At 29.1% G+C, this 11,534-nt stretch overlaps 1 protein-coding gene across 1 annotated transcript; it reads left to right on the plus strand.

The window, feature by feature from the left end:
- The first annotated feature begins 10,543 nt into the window (after positions 1 to 10,543).
- Positions 10,544 to 11,332, plus strand: LOC140177739 (uncharacterized). Its single transcript, XM_072210896.1, has 2 exons — positions 10,544 to 10,840; positions 10,898 to 11,332. The coding sequence occupies exons 1-2, from the start codon at positions 10,544 to 10,546 to the stop codon at positions 11,330 to 11,332; spliced, it is 732 nt and encodes a 243-aa protein (XP_072066997.1).
- The last annotated feature ends 202 nt before the right edge of the window (positions 11,333 to 11,534 follow it).

An 11,534-nucleotide genomic window follows, 5' to 3' on the forward strand; every position in this document is an offset into this window, starting at 1 on the left:
TTTGGCTTAAATTTACAATGGAATTTACATTGTAATCTAATGACTTCAGCGAGAATAATAAATTTTATTTTAAATACTAAATATTGAGTACATAGTACTTTATAATCTAATTATTTACATTTTATAATTTTAAAAATTTCACTAATTATTAAAAAAAAGAGTACTACTGAGTTATAATCGTCGACCAATATTTGTTATGTTAGAAATTATTTTATTTTATTTTATTTGAATTTGAATGTTGAAAATTTAGTTAAATAAAGTTGAATTGGATTTTGTAATGTTGAATGTGTTTAAATCACTTATGATTTGATATATTTTAGTTGAATTTTTTTTATTTTTTTAAAATTTAATATTCACGAATATGATATCTACAGTAGAGAAAATAAATGAAGACTGTGACGGAAATAGAACGGCATGGGAAGCAATTTTTTAAGAGGAGTAATAGGGACTAGTAAATTTTGTAATTTATAGTTCATTTTTTTTTTATGGTTAAGTTCCTGACCAGATTTTAATAAAGTGTTGATCCTAGAATTTCTCTTTTATAGACGGCGAGTGGGCTACGAACGAGAAATGTTTCTACCTCTGTAAATATTCATCGTCATTCTTGCGCATGGATAAGATTATTATTACAATTTTACTAGGTAGACAATAAATTTTGTAAATGATGTAAATAATAAATTTTAAATAAAATATTCAATAAAAAAATAGAAATGGTTCATACCTCTAAATTCAATCCATACATATTGAAGGTGATTAATATATATGATTAACACAGGGTAAAATATACTACGTTGAAAACATACACATTGAGAAAAAGTAACTCTGGAGTTAGTTGATTGTTATTGTTGGGAGGGTGGTGATACAAATGATTTAAGGTTTAAATAGTTGATGATGGTAGGGATAAATTAAAAACAAATAATTGATTAACGACTAATTGTTTAATGGCTAAAATATTAACTATACAAGTAAAAATATAAAAAAAAAATATAAATATAGTAGTATTTTTTTTTCAAAAAAATATAGTTAACATTTATTTCTCTCTAAATTTTGGTTGATGGTAATATCTTAGTCATTCTTCTGGATTAGATATATTTATATAAAGAGAGAATATTCATTTTAGTAGTTAAGATAACCGATAAAATTCTACATTTTAAATAGATTTGATTCATATATAACATATATTAATTAGCCATTTGACAAACATTTGTCTTCACGTTAATACAATAGCTACTTGATGTGGATTGTGAATTGATGATCAATATAATATCTAAAATAAGTATAATATTTAATTAAATTAAAGTTGATAGATACTAATTACGTTATATGAATCAATTTCAGATACTATATTGACACAATAAAAGAGTAATGGCATTAACATTTAGCTATATTAAAGGATTTAATTTATGGTAACAAATTAAGGTACTAAATTAGTAAATAATTAAAATAAACTCTCAAATTTAAGTTTTCTAAATTTTCACTCAATTAAATTTTAGTCTATCAACTTTTTCAACACCAATTAAATTAGTTTCTATTTGATTGTTCATTGAAATTGTTATTTTTATTATTTTGTAGGTTTTTTAAAGAGTAAACACCCAACCCGGTCCCTGTCCATATTAAATTAGGATAACGCGATCCCTCACCAAAAAAGTAACACACGCCGATCCCTGTTTATGTATAAAATAACTCATCGCGCCCCCCCTCACATGTATTCCCGTCCATAGACGGGACCGGCGTGGGTTACTTTTTTGGTGAGGGATCGCGTTGTACTAATTTAAAATAGACAGAGACCGGATTAGATGTTTATTAAAAAAATATTAAAATTAATAGTGTCAACAAATATTTTGGAAAGACTAGTTGACTAATATTATAAAAAAAAAAATTATATAAAGACTAGTTGACTAATTTTTAAAATTTTACTACCGTTGATATTTTAGAAATTATTTTTAGTAAGTATAAAAATAAAAGTGGTGTTTTGTCTAATATTGATATTTGACAATTGGATACGCAAGGGATGTTACTACAACGTTGTCAAAGATTCGTCCAAACATGGCACACATATAGTATTCAACACGTATTTTGTATTTTAGTTATGACTTATGATCCACCTTATATATTAGACAACAATATCCAAATTTTTTTAATAAAAGGCTAATTTTCAACAAAAATATCCAAATTTTTTCTTATAGAAAAAAAAATTAAGCCATGATATTCTTTATTTTTAAATTAATTCTTATTCAATTTATTAAAATTAATATATTAGAAAAATTCACCTAAATATATTAATTTTTCAATAAATTCAAAAAGTTAAAAGATTTTAATAATGTAGATATAGAACTTATTTTATACAATTATATTACCTTAACACAAAAAATTAATCACCATATAAAAATATGTTTAATATTCATAAAAAAATACTTTTTTGGTTATGAAAAAATTAATTTTTTTATTATTGACAAATTTATTATTCTCTTATATCAGATTTTGTTTTCTTTAGAAAATATAGAACCTAACTTTGCTTCGTGACTGCTCGCCAGTGGAAATATAAAGAAGTTAATAGGAAATTTCGAATATAACTAGTTCATTATTAAGGGTATAATAGATATTTTACCAATTTTTTTTACTAAAATCTTTTCATATAGCCAACGTGAAACATCTTATAACCAAGGTAATATTCACTAATTTTATTGTCTATTATCAATTTTTTTACTTTTGTGTCATTCTTTTCCGTCAATCTTCTCTTATCTTTTATATTTTTAACACTTATGTTACATTATTTGTATTTATTACACAATGTGTCAATATAATAAATGATTCAATATTTTAATATATATTTTTTTAATGTTATATCAATTATGAGTGCGAACACTTTTACTGATTTACTGTATTGGATGAAGTATTATATTTAAAATATATTGAGAAGTATTATATTTAAAATATATTCAACATATAGAAGTATCATATTTTTAACTAATTATATCTTAATAAAAAAATAAAAAATTTGTAATATTTTTTTATACTACTAATTTTAATATTTTTTTTAGTAAATACCCAACCCGGTCTCTGTCCATTTTAAATTAGGACAACGCGATCCCTCACCAAAAAAGTAACCCACGTCGGTCCCTGTCCATGAACAGGAATACATGGGAGGGGTCGCGATGAGTTATTTTATACATAGACAGGGACCGGCGTGGGTTACTTTTTTGGTGAGGGATCGCGTTGTCCTAATTTGATATGTACAGGACCGGGTTGGGTGTTTACTCGTTTTTTAAACCTCAAAAAAACTATGGTTTCATTTTAAATTTATTGTACAATTCATAGCTCATAAATTTAAAATATAATCTTAAAATATATCAAAACCTTTAAAAATGAGTTTAATCTTTCCAAAATTTAAATGAAAGGCAAAAAGTCATAAAACCAAAATACAATAAGAGGCAAAAACTTGACAATAAGAGTAGTGAAGGAACCAACTAAAACAACAAATGAAAAAAAAAATGTGTCAATAATTGTAAGCCATAAAAAGCTTAGTAGGTTTGAAACTAACACAATCCAAAAGTAAACCTCCACCAATGAGTGAAAATAATATAATTTAGACGAAAAGTCAAGTATGAATAAGTTTGATTGATGTTGAAAGTTTTGAAAAGCAAATTTAATTAAGTAAAAAATTGTAAGACAAAATTAATTGACGGGTAAGATTTGGAAAACTATTTTGATAATTTATTTGTTAGAAAACTATAAATTTTAAATTTATAAAATATATAAAAATTTAAAACCTATCCAAAATAGGCTTTTTTACCTAAATGCGCATCTAAAAAACATTAATTCCCAAAATGCGCATGGCTGAAAATTTTTCTGTAAATACGCATAGCCATTTTGTGGTCGCTGCCCGTGAAATGGAAATGAACTCCATTTCAACTATGGTGCCCACGAAATGGGCCACCAATATCATGCCAACCACACACGAAATGGATATTCCATTTCCATGAAGGCAGCAACGAAATGGAAGGTGATAACTTCAGTTGTATAAAATTTATAGTGCTTGGTTTGATTGATTAGGTGTTTAATAATTTTATACTTAAACATAAATAATTAAGATTAATGTTATAATATTGAACTAGGATGATGCAATGATTGGCAAAAAACAAGAGTAACATATATATATATATATATATATATATATATATATATATATATGCAAAAATAGAATAATTTGAGAATAGATATAATTTCATATGAAAAAATTAGTAAAAATATTTGATATGTGCTGAATGCTATTTAATGAATTAGAAATTTGATATTAATATAAAGGTATATGAATTAATGAATATGTTTTTAACAATATAGAATTTGATATCAATATTTAATTGTTTTTTAGTGTAATTCATAATAACGTATTAATCGCTAGCAACAATTTTTCTTTTCAAATTTTACTTGCACCTTAAATTCTACATCTAATTCTATCTTATCCAATTTTATTCGCATAAAAAAATTATTATTTAAAAAAATACAATATTTAATAAATATAATAATATAAAAACTACTTTAATAAATATAATAATATATATGTTACTCTTGTTTTTGGCCAATCATTGCATCATCCTGGTTCAATATTATAACATTAATCTTAATTATTTATGTTTAAGTATAAAATTATTAAACACCTAATCAATCAAATCAAGCATTATAAATTTTATACAACTGAAGTTATCACCTTCCATTTCGTTGCTGCCCTCATGGAAATGGAATATCCATTTCGTGTGTGGTTGGCATGACATTGGTGGCCCATTTCGTGGGTACCATAGTTGAAATGGAGTTCATTTCCATTTCACGGGCAGCGGCCACAAAATGGCTATACGTATTTACAGAAAAATTTCCAGCCATGCGCATTTTGGGAATTAATGTTTTTTAGATGCGCATTTAGGTAAAAAAGCCTCCAAAATAGATAACCTCCGATCCTTAAAACCAATAAGAATACCACTAAGATTTGTTGTCATTGTTGGGACATAAATCAAAGATGAAACCCCACATGTAGATAACTAAATATCATGTTGAGGTTTTCGTAGGAGGCCCACCAGACCGGGGGATCTTTAATTAGCAAACTATGCGTCATTAATATAAAGCAAAGGACACAATCATTACGACATTTGACCCATAACATTGCATTGCATTATTATTACTCCTTATAATTAGCAGCACCGATTTCCTTTTCTTTTTCGTGTCTACTCTATCACAATGTCAAAAGTAACAAATGCTAATCTTGTCATGCAAAGCTTCATGGGGGTTAACTTGATCGATCTTCATTAATTTGCGTGGTGATCATATTTTTATTTCATAGTTCGTTGCTATCTAGATTCACTACTTTTGTTTTGTAGAGCGCATGCTCATGAACATATATATATGTCAACCATTTCACACGCCGCAAAGAATGTGCAAATGGAAATTATTTCTTCATTTTTTTTTAGTTTTAATTTAAAAAAAATGTAGAATATTAATATATTATTTGATAACTTATTATCAATAATAATTAATATCAAAGACACTTTTATTAGACACAAATACAAAAAAGATATTTTTATTAGATACATTTATAAAAATATTTTTATTAAACACAGCAATAAACAAAAATTGACAGAAGTTGGTAGAATCCTTGTTGGTTAGATTGTTTAATTTAACCCCACTTTCATATCTTAAAGGCCTAATTGGTTTAAAGTAGTGTGTTAGTTGGTGATGCTGGTAAATTATTCTTGGAGTGCATATATAGTGACATACGAAATTATTCATATAATTGGATAAAAGTCAAAAGATGTTTGCTACCTGTCTATCACTTCTAGAGTTCTAGTTCTACTGTATCCACCCCCTATTTTATTCGTTAGTGTTTAATCTTGACTCTCTTTCAACTTTCAACCCTTATTTTATTTCAGCAACACTAGAGAGATAAAAAAATATTTTATTTCATTAATATTTATTAATTATTATAAAAATTAATAAATATTAAATAAAATAAGTTCTAATTTGTTTTTGACTTTTTTTTTGTTATCAAACATTTTTTTTTTATTTTATGTCATGTTATGTTATATTATTTTATCCTTTGTTATTTGAACAAACACTTTCAATATTTTCATCAAATAATTCTATACCTATAATAAAGGGATAGATCGATAGATATTCTTTTAACTAATAATTTGTTTGTTCATGTCTCTTCACTCAATTGATGACTTGTTTGAAGTATGAATTTCTAGTAAATTTTATTAATTTACAAAAATGAAGAAAGTGACCTTACAAGCATGTTGGGACACAATATTAGAAGAATAAGGAAACATAAAAGTTGAGACAGATGTAGTTGAAGATTTTATATTTTTTATGTGCCGATAAATAATTATTATTCTTGGAAGGTATATATATATATACTATAAAATAAAAGTAGCGAAAAAAGGTATGGAGAAATGGCATTTATTGTGAGAAATTCTATGTGTGTGTGGGTATAGTATCCACATTCCACAGAAGTCCCGTGAGTGATTAAAGAAAGAGAAGAGAGAGCACACGCATTTCATTGATTGCATGCAACTTATTAAATGTTCCTTCTACAGTACAATGGAAGAGCATCACTCATAGTCGATATTTCAGCCACAACCCATGGATCCCATTACAAACCTTTGTTCGCATATCAATTATTTTTTATAACATCCCAAAACAAAAGATAAATTTAATTTGTATACAAATTATTATAAGTCTCGCGGGACCAACATTTGAAAAAGCTCTATGTCAAAGGATCAACATCTGAGGATAGAATTTTATAAAATTTTGGACTTTCTCAGTACAAGTTAATTTTTGTGGTGATGGTTATTCTCACGAACTTTATTACTTACGAATATGAAAATTTTACACCTTTGTATGCCCTTTGCATTGTACCTCTAGTTCTTTTATTTGGTTGGATGACAAATTTAAAACCCTAAATTTTACTATTACTATTTAACTAAGTTGGGTTGGTCTAATGGTTAGCTCACTAGTTCACTTAAACAAATGTCGGGGGTTCAAAACCCTCCTTGTACATGCAACAACCTATTAACCAGCGACAAACCCTTAAATGGAGCTTTGATCTGCGATGGATTAGTTCTTAATATGTCGAGTAAGGAAATACAGTGAGAAATTACTTTTTTGATATTTGAATTTAATTTGAGTAATTTAAATAGTATCCCTCTATTTATTATAAAAGAGTGTTTAGAGACTAGTAACATTTATTTATATTGGTCAATAATTTTAGTAGGTATACGTATTTTGTAAATGCATTAAAAAAATTTTTTTCCTTAAAATCAACTTATAAAAATTGATTGATGACTAATTGCTATGAAGTATTAGGATTCCCGCCAAAATAGAGTTTGAGAAAAAAATAGTGAAAAAATGACGAGACATCGTTTTCATGGCATGGTGATGGGCATGGCGGGAAACCTTCGTAAATAAATGATGCTTGGAAATTGGAAAATGACAACACCGCTACTCATGGCGGGAAATAATCTTCGTTTATATCGTTTTCAATTAGATGAAAACTCAGGTGTAGCCGACTTCACGTGAAGTTGATAGTTGAGAGTCGTTAGATGGTTTGACTGATTTGACTAAATTTTTATTTAACGGCTCTCAGCTATCGACTGTACTTGAGTTTCCACCTTTTAATTATCATATTTATAGAAATTTTCAACGGTTAAAAATAATACAAAGCGTGTTAATGTTATTGTTATCTAATAAAAAGGTTAATGTTACACAAATATAAATATATTTACATGTAATTACACAAATAACAAATTTAATTCATACCTTTTTTATTCGTTAACATGTAATTATATTCTCTTATCATAGTTATAGTTGACTTTTTTGTTTATGAGTAACGTTACATAATTAATAAAAATTATTATTTTTAATTAATATTTAATCAATTATAAATATTAAAAAATAAAACATTAATTTAAAAATATTACTAATATTAATAAAAATATTAATCTTTAATATTTCTCTTCGTTTATTATTTAAATAAGTACTCGTACAAAAATGAAAGAATTTTGTAACAGAATGGGTATAGTAAAAAAATTTATAAAGTAAGTGACTTCATGATAATCGAAAAGTTAAACTGGACACAATTTCATCCCAACCGAAGAAATCTAAAATTGAAAGTAGCTTACAGTGTTTTTTTCCTTTTAATTATTCACCGTTATTATTTTATATTTTTCTTCTTGTTTTTGCTGACAGAAACCAACGGTTCAGATCGATTCTGTGACTGTGATAGTTTGTTTTAACTTTATTGTCCATTGATTCAATTGAAAAGAAGAAATAAAATATATATATATATATGTATATCTAAATAAAATTTTATTATATTAAAATTTTTAAATTTTATAAAAATAAAATATATAAATTTCAATTTTATTTAAAATTATTAGAAATTTATATATTTTATTTTTATAAAATTTAAAAATTTTAATATAATAATTTGTTTTTTAAAAACAAAAATATTTGATACAAAATTTTGAATATATAGTTATAAAAAGAAAAAGAAAAAGTGGTGAAAATTGCCGCGAAACATGTATTGAGTTTGGCGCCTAAAAAGAAGAGAGGAGTGACGTGTGAAAGAGAAACATCAAAAATCGAAATACAATATCTGCTTTGCAGACATTCATTCATAGCTTCCTTCATTGCCCTAACCAATGCTTTCGATGACACATGATGAGACAACACACCATTTTCTGCCTCGCAAATATAATTTCCCTTTTTTTTCGGTATAATGGAATTTTGATTTTGTGTTATAACTAGTATGAGCAACTTAATGTAATAGAAAGCTTTTAAGTATGTTGCTACATGGTGTTTAAGTGAATTTTAATAATTGATTTTAATTATATATCATATATTTTTTTATAATTAAAATTAACAGTTAAAAATTATTAAGATATCAGTATATAGATATATTTAAAATTTTTTTAATGTAATATTCATAATTTGATGTTACTTTTATAATTTTATCAATTAATTTTAATATACTGATAGTATAAATACAGTTGTGCAATCACATTTATTATTTTAGATATCAACATGAAAGTTAATTATATAATTGAATACACGTATAAAATTATTTTATATTCATAGCTCATAGTCACAAAAAAAAAAACATTCACAATGCATTAAAATTAAATTCTAAGATTAAATCTAAATGCTCTGTTAGGGTTTTTTAGTGCTCTGTTAGGGTTTTTTAACGGAGTTCCTAGTACCATCAAGGCTACATTGTCAACATCAATTAAATCTCAATACAAGTTTACGTAATCTGCATGGCTGAGACAACGAGGGATGAAGATCGAACCGAGGAAGACAACCGGAAAGGAGGTAGGAATGTGATTCTACTGGAAGAGGCATACATATCAGAAGGTATTAACGCTTGCTCCAATAGTCTCTATGGAAGATTCTTTGCTTCCAAAACCTTATCAATTGGAACCATGGGGAATGCTTTAAAGGCTATATGGGGAAACCCGGAAGGATTTAGCGTGAGTGACAAAGGGGATAATTCCTTCCAATTCTTTTTTAATAAAGAAGTGGATGTCTTGCGTGTTGAACGTGGTTCTCCATGGCTATTCAAAGATTATGTGCTCCATGTCAAGAGATGGAAGGAAGATCAGAACTGTGATGAAGAGATTATTTCCAATTTTTCAGTTTGGGTTCAATTTTGGGGTTTGCCAGAATCGTTTAAAACCCTCGAAGTTGGACGTAAATTGGGAGAGAAACTGGGCACAGTGTTGGAAGTAGGTAAATTTCATATGCGAGACAGAGAAACTAAGATTGTGAAGACCAAAATCAATATTGATGCTGCCAGGCAAGTGAGAGATCAGTTAATAGTGGCAGGACCTAATAAAAATGAGGTAGAAGTGGCACTGCGCTATGAGAGACTTGAAAAGTTCTGTACCTATTGCGCAAAATTGGGGCACGAGGTGAAAAACCGCCATGATCTGCTGAAGGACACAGAGAGTGATATGGTAAAAGAGGATGACATTGGCGAATGGGTTAAAGCCAGCCAAGTGGGAACGCGAATCTACTCCGAAGAAGAAAGAACATTCAACAACTCAACCCAAAATCAGAATAAGACCACTCAACGTAAGAAAGAATCGGTCTTAAACTGCTTATTAGAAGAATTTGCAGGGATGTCAATGTAAGAAGGGAAACAAAGTTTGAAACCACAAGACACTGGTAACAGGACAGCACCTGAGTTACCTCAATCAGCCAATTCTAGAACAGAATGCATGGAAGTTATCATAGCTGGTCAGTCCAATACCAAGGAGGATGAAGGGCAGCTTATGCAATTCGCTATTGTGCAGTGTCTCACCACAGAGAAAGGTACGAAGTGGAAAAGTTTAGTAAGACAAGGTGCTGCAGAGTCAGATACTAAAAGTGAACCCAAAAAAAGGTTGATGAGTGGTATAGCTGAAGGATCTACAAAGAAAGCAAGAACAGAGGATGAAAATGCAGTTAAACAGATGGTGGAGGGTGCCAGCCTACAAATGGCACCCAAGGCGCCATGAGAACTATAGTTTGGAATTGTCGGGGTTTGGGGAGACCCCTGACAATTCACACCTTAAAAGTGATTTGTAAATCTCACTCCCCCGAGATTGTGTTTATAAGTGAAACAAAGAACCAATCTCAACAGGTGGAAGCAAAACTTCGGGTATGCGGCTACGAAAACTGGCATATTGTTAATCCGACAGGAGTGGCAGGAGGACTTGTGCTAGCTTGGAAGGACAACATCAGTGTTCAAATTATTAGCAGTGGAGAATTCTTTGTGGCAGCCGAAATTAAGGAAGTCGGAAGCAGTGAGGTATAGGCGTTTATTGGTGTCCATTTGAGTTGTTCGGAACAAATTCGATCCTTACAGTTTGAGGAGCTTACAACAATGAGCCAACACCTGGAAGGAAAAGTGGTAATAGCAGGCGATTTTAATGCTATAACAAGCCAAGCAGAAAAAGAGGGTGGAGGCCAAAAATCAGCAACCACCATTGCAACATTCACTAATTTTATTGACAGTAACGAATTAGTGGATATTGGAATGGTGGGGCGCCCTTTCACGTGGACAAATCGAAGACAAGGAGAGAATTTGGTGAAGGAGAGGCTTGACCGCTATTTAGTTGGGATGGAATGGAAGTTGAAGTTTCCGAATGCAGTGGTGCACAGGCTCACAGAGTCAGGCTCGGATCATGCTCCAATTTTGATGGAAACCAAACCTCAATCCTGGCATAGTAAAAGGTGGTTTAAATACCAGGAACGTTGGTGTGGAGAAGAGGATGTCAAGAGAATTGTCAGTGAAGTGTGAAGAATGGAAGTTGTAGGCTCGGCTATGTTCTCCTTGGCCCAAAAGTTGAAAGTTTGTAGACATAGACTAGTTCAATGGAAGAAAACTCACAAAGCAAACTCTCGGAAAGAAATTGAGGACCTTCAAGCTAAACTAGAGGAGTTGCAGGTGGCTGGAATCAATGGGGAGAGGAGGTTACCAGTTTGGAGGAGAAGTTGGAGCT

The sequence above is a fragment of the Arachis hypogaea genome, chromosome 13, assembly GCF_003086295.3.
Source record: "Arachis hypogaea cultivar Tifrunner chromosome 13, arahy.Tifrunner.gnm2.J5K5, whole genome shotgun sequence".
Taxonomy (NCBI): Eukaryota; Viridiplantae; Streptophyta; class Magnoliopsida; order Fabales; family Fabaceae; genus Arachis; species Arachis hypogaea.